The following is a 20671-nucleotide window of genomic DNA, read 5'->3' as shown; positions in this document are numbered from 1 at the left end:
CATAGTGTGCTATTTTGTGTCAATAAGATGCATACACACTGGTTTTCAATTTGTAATGTACTTTGTCTACATTAAGATGCACCTGAATAACCTCTTGCAGTTTGCACATAACATTTATATGCTGCAGTCTGACGCAAAATTCACTAAAGGTCACCACTGGTAAGGAGAACACTGACACTGGGGAAATATACATTGCAACTTAACAGAGACATCAGCAACAACTGACAGCATCACCAACTGGTTATTTTGGCACAGCTAGATATTTGACACCAACAGGTACTGAAGTATGCAATGAAGAACTACTATCAGGGGCATGAACCTGGGGCATTTATCTTTCTTTTTTAAATCTGAAAACTGGAAGTTAGATCATTGGATCCTTCACCGGTAGGTGGTCTAAGGTGGCAGCACCCCTCCAAATGAGAGCTGAAAATCATTTACAGCAGCAGTTCCCAACATTTTTGTTGCTACAATCCTAAACTGACCACCAACCCTCATACTTATGTTCTGATGACCCAAAGTGACCCTACTGAGGACAAGCCCCCATGACCTTAAAATGGGTCACTAAGTAGTTGTAGTTTGACTGGGTCTATATTTTGTACAGATGCACTGCACATTATACATGGACTGCTCATTACATGTGGTATATTTGGGTATATACTGTTAACAGCTGCACTGTTCATTATATGTGGATGATCTGTGTCTATGCTGTTTACAGATGCATTGCACATTATACATGGTAGATCATGGTCTATGCTGTTAGCAGATGCATTGCACATTATACATGGTAGATCATGGTCTATGATGTTTATACCTGGGCTGTTCATTATATGTGGTAGATCTGAGTCCATGCTGTTAGCAGATGCATTGCACATTATACATGGTAGATCATGGTCTATGCTGTTAGCGGATGCATTGCACATTATACATGGTGGATCATGGTCTATGCTGTTAGCAGATGCATTGCACATTATACATGGTAGATCATGGTCCCTGCTGTTAGCAGATGCATTGCACATTATACATGGTAGATCATGGTCTATGCTGTTTACAGCTGCACTGCACAATTATATGTGACAGATCTTGGTTTATGCTGTTACAATTGCACTGCACTTCTCTAATAATTTTTCTTATTTAATTTCACCTATGTGGTTCCTCAGACTTATTTCCACATGATGTTTAATTTACATTTCTTCTGACTAAAGTTGCTGTACGCTTTTCTGGGAAATTACTTTCTGAAAAAAACAATATCTGGCTATCAACTACCTGCCCCATTCATTCCCATTTCCATGTATTTTCAAGAACTCAGCTGATACTCCGACTTTTTCTTTTTCTCATACAATTATGCACTTTGCCACTGCACTGATGCTGTTTCTTGTGTATGAATACTAATTCTACCTACCTGCAGGCACACTCGTTCTGAGACATAATCAGCTGACATATTCAGCCATTTACTGGTAGCAGACTATATATTGGTGACAGGCAGAAAACTATGGAGGAATAGGATGATTTCCTAAGAACATACAACTTTCTAAGCAAATTTATGCAAACCTTTATGTAAATACAACCCTACCTTACTGAAAAAAGCAGAAATCTGCACACAAAACCATAAAAGTCTCATGCCTGTATTGTATTTACCGTACTTTGGGGAGACAGAAAAAGATACCTATCAAAATGACAGTAACCAAAAACTTAGGGACAAAGAAAAAAATCTGCAACAAAGCCAAACATTTAGGGATGGAGTGGGGATTGGGAAAGAAAAATGTCTATTTTTGTTTCTTGGGTCTGCCTGTTATGATTATCTTTGTAATGAAGACATGACAAAATCAAAATCTTTTTACCCTGTATATCAACTGATCTTGAAATCTTTGATATAAATGCTGTTGTTTCCAAAACAAGAAAGCATGTACATTAAAAATATGTACAGAACAGCAGTCTGTTGATGTCACTAATATTGCCAAGTTGAGCTGTCAGAACTATCATATATGATTGTCTCACTGTATTTACAATTAAACTGTTAAGCGTAGAAACTAAATTGAAAAATGACTACTTAAGCCTGCACACCAAAGAATTCAAACATTGCCTTCTTTTATTCAAAGTTTAAAATTAATTGCAAAGTAACACATAATATAATACAACCTTCAACACAGACATTTAAAAATGCTGGGGAAAGAAACAATTCATTTGTATTCTGATTTAAATTCATTGTTGTTCTTGTAGACTGATGTGAATTCTGTCAATAATGATCCCAGTATCCTGTTACTTTAGTTTGTTTGTTTCTTCATCTTCTTCTTCACTCTCATTCCAATCACTGTTCTTTCATCTTCAATGGGTCATGCTCAATTCCAGGCAATGAAAATCCATAAAAGTCTTCAGCAGATTAAGTCAGGGAACTTCTCATCCCAAATGCTGATTCTCATTTTCCATAATTGTTATTTTCAGATTGCTCTACATTTGGTTCTAAATCAAAGTTTCTTTTATTTGCTGTCCAGTGTATCTGTAAACTAAATTTGGTTGAACTGCATGCATAATTAGTATATGGTGGAAAATAAACCACTAATGTGTCCCACATTTACTCATTGTGTGGGATAATGGTTATACAGACCTGCTAACCTTAACAAAACTTTTACAAGGCATTCAACATTTATCCAAATGTTAGACTCATTTTCATTAAACTTTAAGGTGGAACAAAATATCCTGTAATGCTTTTGTTGACTTGGAAACATGCATTTAAAAAGTTCACAAGTGTGATCCATGATTGATACAGTGAAAGCAAACATTCAACCAAAATGTTTTTAGGGACACACAGACTTTACTTCCTTCCAGTAGAGTTTTAGAAAATGCAGTTCTAAACCCATGGATCTCAAAGGCTTCCTGCTAGATCTATGGGCTCAGTTTTATGTGCTATTGTTTTGTTTGATTTTTGTTGTTTTGTCTTTAATTTCAAGTGAATTAGACATAACACAGCTTGCACAAGACAGATTTAAAAGATTTTCCACATTTAGCTTAATAATAATCTGAATTCAAGTTTACACATAATAATTTTCTCAATTTATCTTTTATCTCTAGCAAATGTGCTTTTCTATTGGAAACTATTAATTTCAAAACAGAACTTCTTACTGAAACAAAAAATTTTTTATTATTATATTTTGATCAATTGCAACTTGAAAATGATAAGCATCCATGCTATAGAACTTAACAAAGTGTAGTTTTCAGTCATTTTTCCACAAGATAAAAGTGAAAAATCAAAAAATGGCAATACTCAGCAGTCTTTTTCAAAAAATGAGTGCTGTATTGAATCAATATACTATCCTGTTTCTTCTAGTAAACTGTAACGGGTCTTATAACTATTTGTGTCCAAAACTTATGATAATAATAAAACTACAGACAACTACAGTCACAAAATTTGACATTCATAGCAAAAATTATTGAGAAACAAAGGCTTAGGATAAAGACAGAAGGCAGGCAAGCGTGACTACCATCACCGATTAGAGCTCTATGGCAAAGTTACCAATATTTTATGCTATGGCAGCAGAAGATAGAAAACTATATTCTATGCTAATATACCCTAATTATGTAGTGGCAGAAAACAAATGTACCCTAGCTAGAACAAAGAAAGTACTGTACCTGTCTCTTATATTCTTCACTTCTGATGTAACAAACTCTGTCTATGCAGTAAACTTTATTTAAGCAATGCACAAGCTGTTCCAGTTGCACGATTGCTTCATCCACTGACAATGAAGGTTCTTGGCCTTTGGAGAGGGCATGAAATAGTTCTGGTTGAAAGTACAACAAGCTACGGCTCACATCTTTTTTATGTCTCTCAGCAGTGCCTCCTGTGAAGAACTCTTTGAACTTGTTTCTAACTTTCTGTAGGAACTTTTCCTCTGGTTTAGGGTAGACAACTCCATCATACTGATGCCATTCATCTACAAGAAACAAACTGTGAACCGTTTTGCAAACTTTTTATAATGTAAATGCAAAACTTTACTCAAAAATGGCATTACAAAATTAAACTGTTATTGTCTGAAACAAAATCTCTCTAAATTCACTGTAAGCCTACTTTAATTCACATCCTACATAATTCACATAATTTATCCTCAAATAAACAAGGAATTTATTACTTTCTACAAAATTGCAAGAATTGATCTGTTACAACCAAAAATGGTGTAACAATGGGCATCTACAAAATTCAGTAGCTGCAAGTAAATATTGGTTTAGTATAAATCAAGAAATAATTTATCTATTACAATCATCGTCACAGCAAGAAATTTTGGGACTTCCTACAAAGCATTATTAATGATAATAATAATGTGGACTTAGTACAGTGCTTAATCTTTTGAAACTCTAAAAGTTTTACAATATTAGATAACACATAAAACATATGCAACAACAAGATTACAAAACAAATGCCATCAAATTAGAAAACAAAAATGTTCCTGCAATAATTAAGGAAGTAAAAACATTTTTAAATCTATAAGACTGTTCTTGTAGCTGAAATAGGTGAGTTTTAAGACCACTCTAAAATGAGATCATAGTTTTCCTTGTGTCTAAGATCTATGGGCAATTCATTCCAAGTAGCCTGGCCCGTGGATGCAAAAGAACTTCATTTTCATACAGGGAATAATGATAATGCAAGTGTCAGAAGAGAAGCAAAAGTTTCCAAATGTGGTGTAGATATGGATGAGGTCAGATAGATATATTGGACTGGAGCCAGTCACGGAAATGTAGCATAGTGAACAAATTTTGTCTGATGCTTGATCAAATTGGTAGCCAGAGAAGATTACAGATCTGTGGGGAGGTGTGCTCAGCTCTTCATACTCTAAGGACAATGAAAGCAGCATTGTTTTGAACTTTTTGAAGCATCCATACAAGATAATTAGAAAAACTGGACAGAAGTGTAATTACAACAGGCCAGCCATGAAAGTATCAAGGAACACACAAGTGTTTTAGTGGAATCAGCTAAAAGAAAACTGCAAACGGAGCTGTTTGCCTCAGCTTCAGATATGTAGCTTTGCATGTGTTCAAAACATGATGCAATGAAAGTGTACTGTTGAGAGTGACACCTAGGTTTTGAACTGACTTTGTAACTTTAATGTTGGTATTGCTGTGACTTATTGTTTGATGAAAAGGATGTGAATGAGAAATTAGTCCTTTTATGGTAATCAGGATGGCTTAAGTTTTATCATCATTTATCTGGAGCTTGTTATGTGTCATCCATGACTTCACATCGGAAAGGCACTGCTCTATACCTTGGATGGTAGCCACAGCTTCACCTGGGCAGCTTGATTTGTATATTTGACTATCATCAGCATAAAACTGGCTATGACACTTGGGTTCAGCTGAGTGTACATAATGAAGAGAATGGGATTGAAACAAAAAAACATAGAACAACTGGGCTGGAATGTGTTCCATTTATGGACACAATTTGTGTCCTGTTGACTAAGTAGGACTTGAAGATGGTGAAGTAATATATCATTGTCTATTGTGTCAAATGCAACAGACAAGTCACAGAGGGTTAGGACTATAATCTTTCCACTTTCCAAAGCAGTGAGAAAGCTCTCATAAAGGCAGTTTTAGTACTTTGGCAAGGGTGATATGCAGACTGTACATTGATGAAAAGACTATTTTTGAATTCAGATGAGATACAAGTTTTGGTGTATAGAATGAAGAGAATGGGGCAGAGAACAAAGCCTTGTGAAACACCAAAACTTAGATCAACGAGGCTGGAGTGTTTTCCATTTATATATACAATCTGTGTCCTGTTGACTAAGTAAGGTTTGAACCACAGTACCAAATACATGCTGGAGACAGTGAAGTAATACATCATGGTCTACTACATCAAATGTCACAGACACATCAAAGAGGGTGAGGACTGTAATCTTTCCACTATCATGAGCAGAGAAGTTTGTTAACTACTCTCAGAAGGATTCCCTCCCAATAGACAAAGTTGTTTGATGGGAATTTCATGTTGGGTTGCTTAGGCAGTTGTTTTGCCACTGATTACAATATCCAACGAGGCAAGAGTCACTTGGAGGGACTGAAGCTCTACTGGCTAAAAAGGATTCAAGACAATACTGGATTAATAAAGGCATGTACTGTTCTTAGTTAGGTCAAACAAGACATCATTACAGACTTATTGTGAAAACCCATGCAAATATGTCCATCCATTCAAGAGTAGTGAAAACCAATTTTTCCTTGTAAAATATGCTTCTTCAAGAATACTTACCCAATCATAATACCTTAGGATAACTACGACTACCTTGCAAAATCCAGCCCTCCCAGATAATACTTTTAGCCAAAGGGAGCTAAAAGTTGTCCTGCTGACCGTGGTGGCAGTTGAGCAGAGTGATACATATACAAAATGGTGGCAAAACCTCTCACTTACTAATGGAGCACAAGGCATGCTATCTTTGGATGTAACTCTAGAGAGGCTAGGAGGCTCTATGTGTATTATGATCGGGAAAGTATTCTCAAAGAAACATATTTTACTAGGAAGTCTCCCTCTTGGATGGCATTCAAAATGTCAGTGTTTTATTCACTTGGTTTGTGGACTGTGGCTTTCACTCAGTGGATTTTCAATAAGATGGATTTCTAGAGGTTTGTGTCCTAAGTGTGGCTCTTGGGTCCTTTTCTTGATTTCCTGTAATATCCCTATATCAATGCTGTGGTTACAGGGGAAGGAAATTGGTCTCTTCAATCTATCTTTTAAGCAGAAGGTTAGAGGAGAAAGGCTGTGCTTGCAACTTGGCTTTAAGGTGGTCCTTCAGGAAAGTGGAGGTAGAGAGTACTGAGTTGCGTTCCACCAATTGTAAAGTTGTAGCTGGGATACAGCATTGGCCAAAGTGTGTTGAGCATCTCTGTTTAGTACTTGGACCATTCTTGAGACTGACTCCCATGCATGCCCTGAGGAATTTGGATTGGGAGAAAATAAGCTATGTTCTGCCTGTCAGAAGAAAGCCATAGAGACAAAGTCCAACATAGAACCCACAGCTACACTACTGCACATTAACTGCCATGCGTCATCAAAGGCCATCCAATCCATGTGTATGGGGTGTGGATTTGTCATTAACAAAGTGGTGATATCACTGTCGGCTGCTGGGATTTCCAAATGAAATAATGATCATGAAGGCAGGTCAAAACATGTGTAACTCTGGAAGACTGCAGAAGTAATTCTAATTGGACTCAGATCAAAAGATGCTGGAATTCCTGTCCAGATTGTTGATGAAGTGGAAGGAGGAGGGCAGAATTCCAAGGGTCAAAGGCAGAAAACCTCCTCAATAGAGGCTTGGTATGCTGAATCTTCCCATGACATCGAATACTCTAGAAGTGATGACATTGCTTGAGAACCAGCAACATGACCTTGGTTACATGAAGTGAGGTTAAAGTCTCCAGTAATACTTGTGACTTAGCTGGCAAAGAGTGACGAGATCTGTCACTCACTAAACTTGTAAAGTACCCTGAATTAGAAGCCATTACTTCCAAGCAGTCGATTATTAAGGAGTAAGATCTCGTGGAAGTGTCAATAAATTGTGAAGCAACATCTAGGCATCATAACAAATGAATTGCTCAAGGCAGAATAATGGGGTAGACTGTTGCTCATAAATGCCTGCATAGGCTGGGTTTGATAAACAGATGCCAGGCTGTTTTCTGATGCCTGAACCTGTATTAGTTGTTGTTATGGTCCCTAGTATATGGCCTAGCCTGACTGAAACAGAAATAGGCCATCCATGTGGGGCAGATGTCATCAGGTTAGGAAGAGTTACAGGACATTTGATCCATGTAACCAGCCTGTGTGTCCACTGAGCAGGAGGGACTGTGGCTCTTTAGCTCTTTCCTAGAATCAAAGCCCAAGAAGGCAAGGCAGATAGTATTTGCCAATAATGCTGAGCCCTGTGATGGTGACTTGGTTGCCAGAGCGGTTATGGAACATGTCAATATCCGACACTTCGTGGGTGAAGGGTAAGAGCTGACTTATCTCCCTTGTCCACCAGAAACTCTCGCACTGGATAAGGTCAGCACGCATACGTATGACATAATCCTTGGCTGTGCATTGCTGCTCTTTGCCCATAGTTTTAATCTGTAAGACAAATATAACAGAATGTATAAAAAAGTGTAACCCTGCACCTGTCTTTTGAAAGCAATGTCAGTGCAGAGGTAAATTGTAAAAGGTTGACCCAGAATTTGATAACAGACAGTCTAATAAAGCAATGAAGCATACTAGTAAAATATAATGACAATACCACCTGTAGGGTGAAGAGCTTTAAACCTGTGGGCCTTGTTTGAATATATACAGAGTTATACCAAATGATGGTTACCTGGAAAATATTGAAAGCAGATGACCTAAATTACAATACTACCTGTTGGGAAGGTCAAGGACAGCATGTACAGGTAGAATTATTGAAGCATGGCCTTCCAGTGCTAAGGGTGCCATGGAAAAGGAAACTCACCTATCAGTAATGACAGAATTATACACATAGAAGGGCATAAAAACATGTACACATATAAAAATACTGTAGCCCAAAGTTATCTGGTGAAATTTTATAGGCTACTCATACAAGTGACTAAGTGTTCTTTAAATACGATGGAATGCCTATGCAGATAACACAAGCATCACCTATAGTAACATACATGAGCAGTATGCAACTGAGTAAACTGTGTGAAGAAAGCTTACCTTGTCTAATCAGAGTGGAAGCAATACAGAAATATATACAAGTGTCTATATTAGAGAAAAAAACATGCACACAAAAAGGAACTGAGGCAAAGTTATTAGATACTTACAAAGTAGGTGTGACAATAGCCATTATGAGGCAATTTTACCTGTACAGAAAAAAGGCCCACAGACTGCCTATACAAACATTGAAGTTTGGCATCCAGATGCTACCAGTGCCTTGGTATAGAAACTCACACATAATAATGTTTGTAATGGAATTAAACATATATTAGGAGCTTTTTATGAGCACTAGAGACTTGCATGTACATAAAATAATTATACCCCAAACTTATTGTGAAGTCATTTGGGAAAGTACCTAAATATGTGATGATAAAATGTTTGAAAACTGTAAAGGCAGAACTGTGTTGGCATAAGAAGAACAAATGTTGTTAATATAGATGGAGTTTACTTTCCTTAGAAGTGAAAAACTCTCCAACTTGTAATGATATATCTTCCGAGCAGATTCTTGCTCTGCCAAGGTCTCTCATGATGAGAGAACGCTTCTTGGCAAAAGCAGAAAATGTAATTGACAGGTTTATGGGTTTTGCCACAGATTCTTATACCAAGGACAGATCACTCTGCCAAACTGCAACCTAGCTCAGCAGACAACTTTTTGCTCCCTTTAGCTAAAAGTACTATCTGAGAGGGGTGGATCTGTAAGGCAGCAGTAGTTCTCCCAAGGTATTATGATTAGGTAATGTATTTAAAGAAGAAACATGATTTTCCAAATGTCTGTTATGATATCCATATTTGACAAAAGATTGGTGCCATTCTGCAGAAGTAGCAATAAGATGCCTTACGTAGTGGATATTTTTCATCTAAGACCAACTAGATAATAGAATGAATGTGTTTGTAAAGTTTTATGGCAATCCTCCAATTAGTATAGGAGCAGTAGTGATAAACTTGTAGTAACAGACAGATAGACAATGGATGACAGATGGACACTGGACAAAAGACAGACAAAAATCCATCACATAAGTTTGCCTAGTCTACGACTATTAGAGTTAGAAACCACCAATGGCAGCATGCTGGGCCATTGGAAGTTTGCACTGGACAAAATGGTACTAGAGCGAGTGGTGCTTTCAGCAATGTCCACTCAACAACAAAAAAATACAAGGAATTCAGCAAAATGGTGCCCCCCCAACCACATGGCTTGGTGCCTCAAGCAGTCACATGTACTGACTGCATCTAACAACAGCCATGGCAGCATGGATAGATTGCAAACCATGAATTTGCTTTTTATTCATATTGTACACATTTTTCTTTATTTCTGGGTTACTTTGAAATGAGGATTCACATATCTAAATATGAACTTATGTGACACAACAATAGTTTCAGAGAAAAGAAGCTAAATGCAACGGTCAACCAAAATTACTATGAAATATAGACCATTGTGATCTAATTAGCAGCAAGGTGTAGTACTCCATGTGACACACCTAAATTCCAATTTACATGACTCTACATGGTACTGTGTCTAAACACAAACTCCAACCTTGAGAATCTGATCACACCACAAAAGGAAGTATAAATCAGTTCACGATGAAATATACGTCCATGTGACCCAGATTTAACTGATGGTTTCAGTACTCAAAATACTGCAATTACATAATAAATTATTGTACTCCAAAATAGTGGTGAAACAAAATAAAGTGCAATGTTTAACTGATGACTGTGGTACTAGAAATTTCAGAATTTTACAATTACATACCAAGTCAGTTTAATCCACATTAGTATTGAAACAACTAAGGATAAAACTTTCATACAGTAGAAAGCAGTTGGTGGACAACAAACAGCTTCTTGACAACTTCCCTCCCCTCAATTTTAAATAGCCTTTTCCATGTAAATATGTTTGCTTATATCTTGAAAGTCATCATTTTAATCAAGTGACTAAAATTACTGGAAATTCTGCTGTACTTTCTCAGTCATCGTAACTTTAAAGCTGATCACATTTAAAAGGCCTACAGTGTATCCAGTACAGTAAAAGAAGTTGAAACCAATACAAGTTATTCAAACAATGAATCTCTATTAGAAACAAGGCCTGAGCCTGCACAATGAGCCCATGATACAGGTATTACTATACAACTTGTTAACTTGATCCAAAAGGTCAAATGTTTCAATCAGCAATGTCATAGACTGAACTATCATAGCATCATGATGATTCATGCAATGTATGAATAAAATCCATCAACAGGTTTATAAAAAAATGAAATAGAATGTTATGTAATATTTAATTTTCTTTTTTTGTTAGCTTTTTATTTATTCTTTTTTATTTCATTATATGCTATGGAACATTGTATGTTGGACTTGACCTTTTCCAAAATCTAGTTCATTTTCTATTTTACCTGAATAACTAATTTTTTAAATTCTGTAAACAACTAATACATAGCAAATAGTTTCCTATGAGCATGGGTTAATTATGAGGATTATTATCTTGGCCTGAGTCAAGGACATTGTATTTACCATATTTTATATTCTAATTAAAACTAAGATTTTATTTTGTAAACATTAGGAACCTTCTAGAAGCTTATTTTCCATTAGGTAATAGGTTTTTTCTTCTTCAGAAAATGATAATTGTGACCTGAGGTCACGTAGAGGACTATATAATCTTGTTTTTCTACAAATTATTCATTCATGCTTTAAGATGCGAGCAGAACCAACTGTAGTATTGTTGTGTCCAGCGGTTCATTTGGGCTGGAATTGTACTTATTCAAATTATGTATTCACTGGAAATATAAAGTGCTCATCAAAAATAACATTCTTGAAAATAGAGACTTGAATTTATAGTGAAATTTCATATAAGGATGATAAGGATATATTCTTGGATTGTATTACTGTGATCCAATAAATGAATGTTGGCACATCACCACTACAATGGATACCATAGCTTGGATTATAAGATTTGTCCTCACCTGCTGGGGACCACCCCTACAGCTAAAACTTACAAAATCATTTAAATCCCATCCCAAATAAGATGCAGTTGCTTAAGGTGTTGGACTTGTGAGCAGAAGGTTGCAGGTTCAATTCCCACCATCTGATCAGCCTGGATCCTCATTAATATGTGTGGATCTTGTTCACAACTTAACTCATATGAGATCTTTGTGATATAATGACGATTATAAGTTCACGACAAATATGGCCTCAAGAATGTTCACAAACTCAGCCAATCATGTGCAAGATCAACTTACTAATATCCATGGATGTCACTCAAAATCAAATTATTCCAAGCTCTCAATGATAAAAGCTTACATAACAAATCTAGTCAAAATCTAATAAGAAGTCAAGTTTCTAGAGTGTTCGTAAGCTCAGCCAATCTGATCACCTCAGTAATATATGTGGATGTGGCCCATAGTCAACCCATTTACGATCTGGATTAAATAAGCTTACATGCCAAATCTGATCAAAATCTGATAATATGGCCTCTATAGGGTTCACAGGATCACCTCATTATGCATGGCTGTCACTCATAATCAAACTCATTTAAGACCCTAAGAATATACACTTGCATACCAGATCTTATCAAAATTTGATAAGAAATGAAGTCTCTAGAATGATCACAAGGTTGGATGGATGGGCAATGAACAAATGACCACATCATAAGCTCGCCTAGCATTTAGCTGTTCACACCAAACACTTTACAGAACAAGTGTACAAACCTTTGATTTTCATTTTGTCTTTCACTAAAATGATCCTGTTTGCAGCTCTATACTCAACATCATATTTTTCCCATACATACTTGGGATCACTGTCCCAATCCTTTATCACCACATACTTGTACTCCAACCTCCTTTCAGTGTGAATAATAATGTCTCTTGGTATATTCACAAGAAGTTTCAATTCAACAAAATCATTTTCTGTTTGTCTGAAATTAAAAACGAAGAAAACAAACAACTTATTGAATTCACCATCAACTTGAAGTACTGAATGCTACTGCTGTATATTATGTTATTTTGTAGTAAAATAGCCTTGTACAAGTAACTGTATATACTGAAAGGGAAAAAAATTAATTTTCTTTTTCATTAGGAAGGGTCCAAGATTTAACTTATTTTAACCTATCCCATCCACTCAGGCAAAAAAGCATACCATACCTTATATTTGATCACTATTTCTACAAATAATACTGGTTAGTATGAATTAATGTATTATCATGGGTATCAAATTTTGTGATTTTGCAAAAATTCATATCTAAAAAACCAATTAGGATAGGTTTGGTCCATTGTTTCTTAGAGATCTTGCATACATGCTATGTAAGAATCCCTCGCTGATCCATAAATACATAAATCCCAACTGCATATAAAATGTCATCTTATAATCTCAAAAAATTGCTCAAAACCATTAAAAACTAGTTAGATCATGAGACACTCCCTCCCCTCCCCTCCCCCCCTCCCCCCACCCCAAATTAAGTCATCTGTAAAACAAAATATTTTGACAAAGATACTACTTAAAAACTGATATACATTATTGTCTACAAGCTGATTCCTTTGCTAAACATAAAGTATCACCCATTCAAGGTATCTAGATATCCAATTTGGTCTGGTTAAGCACAAGTTTTTTTTTACATCGGGATTACAAGGTCTGAAATTTTAAATTATGTCCTGGGAATCACAAAAGGCATGATCTCATGGTAAGATTGTCTACCCATTCAGTTTATGAATATATATTAGTCAGACAATAAGCTTTCTTCTAGTTATTCCCATACAGAAAAGAATTGGTGATAAATCAGTAAGATTAAAAATGCATGTATTTATACATGCAGGATGTATTACATACTGATTTATGTGACACATTTATGTACAAGCTGTGCATCTTTGGGAAGTTCAAAACAACTTTGGATTGTTGAGTCTTGTATAGCACTGGAATACAAGACAATCATTTGTAAAGAATTTGGTTTAGAAATTAATTTATTGAGTGGAATGCACTGTTCTGAGTAAATGTGATACTGACCTTTAATCTTATTCATATAAAATCAATATATTTCTTTCTTAGGTCAGTGGAAACCATTTAGGACTAAAGATTTCATACGGAAACCAAAAAAGGCACAGCTGGTCAGATGAACAGACAGTGCAAGATTACTGTATGCCATGCCTCAAGACAGGCATATAAAAATAGCACAAAATGAAGTATTTTATAATAGAAGGACTTTAATACCTGACAACTGTGGGTTTATGTTCATTAGATTTCCATCCCCCGAGTCTTTCATCCGCAAGTTTTATAACAACCATGTCTGCTTGCGTCAAATCAAACTCTGGAGACAGCAGGGCATGAAAGTACACTTTCAAAGTGTCCGTTTTTCTCCTATACAAGAAAATTTAACATACACTAAAATACATTTATATACAGCATTATGCAGTTTGGACATAAACTAGATTTGCTTGCAAACCAAACAAGTCCTAAGTCCAAAAAATTACATTATGCAAAGTTTAAAAACTCTTATAATAGCATGACAATCAAACCAGGCTCATTATTTACTAAGCTCCTCAACTTGAGTGCATACACAAAATCAACTTTCAGTACTCATTAGTCAAGAAATTTGACAGTTCTGATTTATTCAGCTGAATACATGTAACATAGTTAAATATGTAGAATAGTTTCATCAAAAAAAAACAATAGTGATGGAAGCCAAATAATCAAACTGTTTGTTTTAGCATGCACTCAGGTTGAGGAATTGCACGAACATGGAACCTGATCATCTAAATATACATGCAAACATGCATACTAAAATTCATTTTTTTTCTCAAAAACTATGTAAATAAAATGTAAAACATGAAAAACTATACAGGTCATTTACATATGAATACCAATAACCCAAGGGCAGAAAGCAAAAGCATGAGGCCCAAGTGGTCATGATATCCCTCATTTAGCTGACATCTGCCTAAAACCAAATGAAAGGACAGTTAGCAAAAAAAATCTTTGATATGAAGTTTATGATGCCTATCTATACATCCCCATATTTCCTACTCACTGCAAACATAAAATATTTCCTGACATTCTGCTGATTAGTTATTTGAAGTTGGGTGGAAGGGCTGCATCTACAAAATCTGTGGACAGGTCAGCATCATTTGTGTAAAAATGAGAGGTCTGTTAAATCTGGTTCAATTCTGTTATGAAGATTTGAGATTTGATTTGAGATTAAGCCATCTAAAGATTTTTAGTATAGATGGATACATCAGCATCACTTCTACAAAATGAAAGGTCACCATATCAAATTTGACTAACTTCCATCTATAGCTGTATTTGCAAAGCATAAATTCCCATTGCAGACCAAAAATAAACACCACCACAATGAATTGTGTACAAAAATTTAAAAACTGTTGTAATGGTCTGAAAATCTAATCATGTCATCTATATATATACACAAATATGCCAACTAAACTTTTTAATTTGTCTACCTCAAGTTCTTTTTAATTAATAGTATTAACAAGGTTTTAAGAAAAATGTAAAAAAGTTATATGTCAAAGGGGTAGATGGAGGGGACTAAATCAAGAAACACTATAAGCTCAAGACTTTACCACCAGGTGAGGTAAAAACTGGGCAACTGGTTAAGGTCTTAAAGTTGTCATTTATTACTTCATCCATTAAAGTAAAAAATGAGAAATTACTCTTAAAAAAGGCAGGACAACAGTGATTTAACAAGATGTACATCTCATGATATGCATGAAGTTTCAAAATACCCATAAATACCTACAAGATTAGTTGCAGTCATAAGATTGTGACAAAGGAAGCAAACAGAAAGATTGGCACGAGAATTCATATATTACTACTTTACATAACATAAAGTAAAGAACTTATGAAATCTTAGCCACACAATATTTGTATGCAACAGCTGCACTGGTACACCTGGCACTTACATGCAGGCATAAAAATAAATTTCAAGCCCTAAATGATATCATACTGAATAATGTAAATCACTTTAATTCATGGTATGGTTTGACAATACATATTTATGGGTACTTCATTTCATGAATTTTCATTTTTAATAAAAAATAACCATGAAGGGAGTGATGCTCTACTGACTGAAATATTTTCTAGGAGTTCAAGATAAGACCATTTCTTCAAGATAAGACCATTTCTTGTTTTTAACTGCTGAGTATTGAAACAACTAAGATATTCTTGAGCAACAAGATTTTCAAATTAGCCACTGTGTCATCATTATTTGATTTAAGATCAGTACTATTTTCATTACTAGATACCATCAGAAGACTTTTGGAGAAAAAAATCACCATGGTGACATGATTACACAAGAATTAATGACAAGAATTTCAATATATTCATATGTTAGGCCAGATCTGTACCATTTTATTATTTATAAGAAGTCATCTGATGAAAATCACAAGTCAATATGACTTTCCATTCAGGAGAAGCTATAACAAGATTTTCAATATGCCTGCCATGGCAGACATACTAGATGCCAGCTCAGCACCATCATTTAGGACCGTCCAAGCAGACATCATTAAAGTCTTTTTAATGAAAAACACATGTTGATATGAAGATACATGTACATTCACGAGAAGCATTGATATGATTTTGAACAGACATGGCTGTGGCAGCCATGCTGAATGTCAGAACTGATTTTCAATATCTTCATTGTGGCAGCCACAATTTACACCAGATCAGCACCAGTTTCATTTAGGATCTCAAAAAAGTATGCTAAAAACCCCATGTCAATATGGCTTTCCATTCTGAAGGAATTTCAATGGCTGCCATATTGGATGTCAAATCAGCACCATTTTCAATCATGACAAACTAGACATCATAAAATGTCTTCCAGCAAAACCTCATGCTGCCAAAAGGTATGTCCATCAATTCAGGATGAGCAGTAACCACAACATTTAGAAGATTGCTATTGTGGTAGCCATACAAGAAATCTGAGTATCACCAATCTCATTTAGGACCAACTAGATGTTTGGATGAATATGTTCTATGATGGAGCATTCAAACCAGAGTGTAAGGTATAAAAAGGTACACACAATTTTAAAAATTTTGTTTACAGCTCTTGTGATAAAAGCAAAGGCAATATAAAAGGAGGTAAAACAGCAACACAAACAACTTTTTATCAATCAACATCAATATTCAATGTGCTGATAATTGTAATATTTTACCTTTCTGATGTGTTCTTTCCTGCCCCCTTTCCACTGCCCTGAAAACACAAATTACAAATGCAATAGATATCATTTGCATTTTAAATTTATGTATTTAATTTTTTAAACAATCTAATATGGGCATTCAGAGTATGTTTTTACAAATGATAAAGACATTCTGACTGTTCAACATTAAAAATACTAAATTATTTCAATATAAAATAAATTTGAAACAAAATGCACAAGTAAACCCAATATTACTCACCTGGCTTACCTTACCATCACTGACAATATGATTTGACATTCTTTTTTCATTTTCCTAGCATATATGCAGGTATATCCAATTCAATCTGGAGGTTACCCAAATATTAAAACAGCTTAGACTGTCTCCTTTTTTTAAATGCTGAAATTTTATCTGGAATGAAAGTCAGTACATGGATTATCAGAAAATCCACACTGCTGTGGTGGACATTGAATTTGCCATGCTTGGTCATCATGGCATATAGTGGATGGATAATTTTTCCTTCCATCCACTCTTAAGTTGCAGCAATAAAATATAATGTGGTCACCCACTACATCATGTAGAAATTACTTTTTAGCTGTCCTACAATTGACAGGTCACAATGCTCTTTTTAACTGTAGGTACATTATAATTCTTTATAATTCCTAATATTCATAGACTTGCTTACTAAAACACATTACCATATATGAAACATATAATTTGAGCAAAGAATTCTATGTGAACAGGTGTTTCATAAAACATACAAAGTATAATGGTATTATATGAGATATCATGAACATATATGTGTTTATAATAGATAATGGAATTTAGTATTTTAATACTAAACATGTTCAAGTAAACAGTAATTATTGCTATCTGCATATAATGTGCATTATTATACTCTCCTTAAGAGGGAGAATAGTCCTTGACTAATGAGTCACCCTCTATAAATAAAGTAATAGTATTATTACTGATTTTAATTCCTGTGGCTACGTGGAAATATAAAAGAGAAAGTGCGAGACTTGAGATAAAAAAAATATATCCCCCAAAGGCACTGATACTAACGATCAAAGAGAAATTCCAGTAAATCAGAAGATTATCTTCTTATTATTCCTGAGTGTTGAAACCATCTCTGATATTCAACTGGGGAAGTAGTGACAGCATGATTTTCAAGACAGCTGTCATGGCAACCAAATTGGATTTATGATTTGCACTATTTTCATTTAGGAGCAACTAATTATAAGAAATCTATTGGTGAAAACTCTACACTGATATGATGTAGCCATTAATTTGGGAGGAAGAGAGATGACAATATTTTTAAGATAGCCACCATGGTGGCCATATTGAGGGCCAATTTGCATTATTTTCATTTAGGATTAACTAGACACCATAGGAACTCTTCACATAAATACCTCATGTAAAAAATGACTTTCCATTTAAGAACACTGCAATACCAAGATTTTCAATATAACCACCATGATGGCTATATTGAAGATCAGCACCATTAAGACCAAAACATTGTAAGAAGTCTTCTAGTTAAACCTGGTGTCCATATGGCTTTCCATCTTGTTACTTGTGGCCAAAATCTGATATCAGATTGGCACCATTTCCATTTAGGACTAGACATCATAAGAAGTCTTCAGGTGAAAGCACAATGTCAGTATAACCAGCCACCTAGGAGAAGTAGCAATAACAATATTTTCCAGAATACCACTGTTGTGGCCAAAATGCAGATCACATAAGCACCATTTTCCTTCACAACCGGCTAGACATAATGAGAAGCCTTTCAGTGAAAACCCCATGCTGAATTAACTATCCATTCAGGAATAGTAGCAATAACAACATTTTTAAGATGGCTAATGTAGCAATCATATTAGATATCACATTGGCACCATTTTCAAGATGGCTGCCATGCCTTGACTTTTCTATTTTTAGTAATGGAGGATAAATTTAATGTCAGATTGGCATCATTTGTATAAATTTGAAAGGCCTTTGTGCCTAAATATTCTGTGCAAAATTTGGCCGAAACTCGTTCAGTGGTGTTTGAGAAGAAGATGAAAATAGGAATTGCTGACATATGATACATGAAGGACATCTGCACAATGGACAAAGAGCCAAGCCTTATGGCCAGGTGAGATAAACCTAGCTCATGCTAAGTTACTTGTCCTAGTAGCTAAAAATCAGTACAGCCTTGAGGCAGGTAACATACAAAGTTTTGGGTGGCAATGTTTATTCCAGAAATAAAAAATTGGGGCCCTACATGGTCAAAAAATGTGGTCCTTTTGAAAAAGACAAAAAACTGGCTCACAAATATCCTTATCAGTTTTTTTGTTTATACAAGAAATTCAAACACATTATCAGTCATTATCACAATTACTTGCACGTTTCCAGGACTATATACTTAATAATAATAATAATAATAATAATAAATAATAATAACAATAATAAAGACTTTATTTAGAGACGGTAACTCAATTAGTTACACAACTAATCAAACTTTAGGCCTTCTATCTGTTACGTACAATATATACAGTATATACAACATGAAGTGAAGAATCTGGCTTGACACTAAAAATTAAGTAATTTTAAAAATCAAAGTATCAAGCCTGGAATATATGCACATGCATCTGTGAACACAAGAACATACATAAGATATAAAATATCCGCCTGCATTGAAAATTCAACCGTGAAAATGATGCAAAATTAGAGAAAAACAGGCTGTATTTTTTTTTTACATAAAATGTTCAATTGTCTAAAGATTTCATCCATTTGAGACTATGATTATGAAAAGAAGAAATGCTAGGAGCCTGCCTTATGTCACTGGGAATGTTATTCCATGCCAGTGGACCACTATATATTTGGCCTTGGAATAATGTAGTTTTTACTTCTTATGAGTATCATCAGCATCTCTTTGGTGAAAGATATTGCTTAGATAGACATGAATGTTGTTGTTGTTGTGAGGTTTAACACCATTTTTCAGCACACGATAGGCTATACATGGCGGCCAGTATTAATGGTGGAGGAAGAACCCGGGAAAATCCCGGAAAGAACCACCAACCCACGAGAAGCTACTGGCAAGCTTTCTCACATACCCACTTTGGCTGAATCCTAGACACAAATGACTTTTCTGGATACTTCATACATCAATTTGGCCTTTCTAAGAAATATTCTTTCATGTATTGTTAAAATCTTAATATTATTTATTGCATCCTGGAAATTGTCTATACATTGATCTAGAATTAAATGGCAAGCCCTCTTTTGGAATCTTAAAAGTGTTGTTATGTTTGAATTAGAGGTATTACTCAAATTACATTACAATAGTCCAGATATGGCTGAATATAACCTTTATAAAAGATGACCCTATACTGAAGAGGAATATATGTTTTGATTTTCCTCAGTAGCCAAAGATAAGAATTAACCTTTTTTGAAACAGGTTTAATGTGAATAGACCAAGTAAGATTGTTATCTATGAATACACCAAGAATTCTATCTTGAGAGGCCATATTAAGGCTCATATTGTCAAACAGAACCTGGAGTTTGTCGCTATCTAGCCTTGCTTGTTTTTGTTGCATTGTAACTAGTAATGCTTTAGATTTTTTCTGTATTTATGATCATACTGTTTTCCTAGAACCATACTTTAAGTCTGTTTAGTACAGTGTCAGTGGAAAAAATTTAAGTTCCTATCTGAAGAGGTAAGTCGTTAATAAATAGAATGAATAATAGAGGTCCGAGTATAGAGTCCTGTGGTACTCCACAATTAATATTTTTACTTTCAGAAAGTTGACCATTTAAAGATACTTTTTGCACTCTATTGGTTAAGTAAGAAGTAAACCAGTTTAGGGAGTATTCACTGCATTGATAGATTTTTAGTTTTTCAAGCAAAAT

The 20671-nt window shown here is 35.0% G+C and overlaps 1 protein-coding gene across 2 annotated transcripts in view; it reads right to left on the bottom strand.

Annotated features, from left to right (window-relative positions):
- LOC149786032 (E3 ubiquitin-protein ligase rnf213-alpha-like) overlaps positions 1–20671 on the bottom strand; it is a 354737-nt gene that overhangs the window by 320799 nt on the left and 13267 nt on the right. For both annotated transcript variants that reach the window (XM_089976319.1, XM_089976318.1), the window contains exons 4-7: positions 16807–16844; positions 13856–14002; positions 12364–12569; positions 3625–3926 (exon numbers count right to left, since the gene is read on the bottom strand). In XM_089976319.1, coding sequence (XP_089832445.1) covers positions 3625–3926; positions 12364–12569; positions 13856–14002; positions 16807–16844 — 693 coding nt within the window. The remainder of the gene's footprint in view (positions 1–3624; positions 3927–12363; positions 12570–13855; positions 14003–16806; positions 16845–20671) is intronic.

This window comes from Sinohyriopsis cumingii, chromosome 12 (genome assembly GCF_028554795.1).
Source record: "Sinohyriopsis cumingii isolate HCF-2022 chromosome 12, ASM2855479v2, whole genome shotgun sequence".
In the NCBI taxonomy this organism is placed as follows: Eukaryota; Metazoa; Mollusca; class Bivalvia; order Unionida; family Unionidae; genus Sinohyriopsis; species Sinohyriopsis cumingii.
The sequence above is the reverse complement of the archived record's forward strand: the minus strand, read 5'-3'. Positions and strand labels throughout refer to the sequence as shown.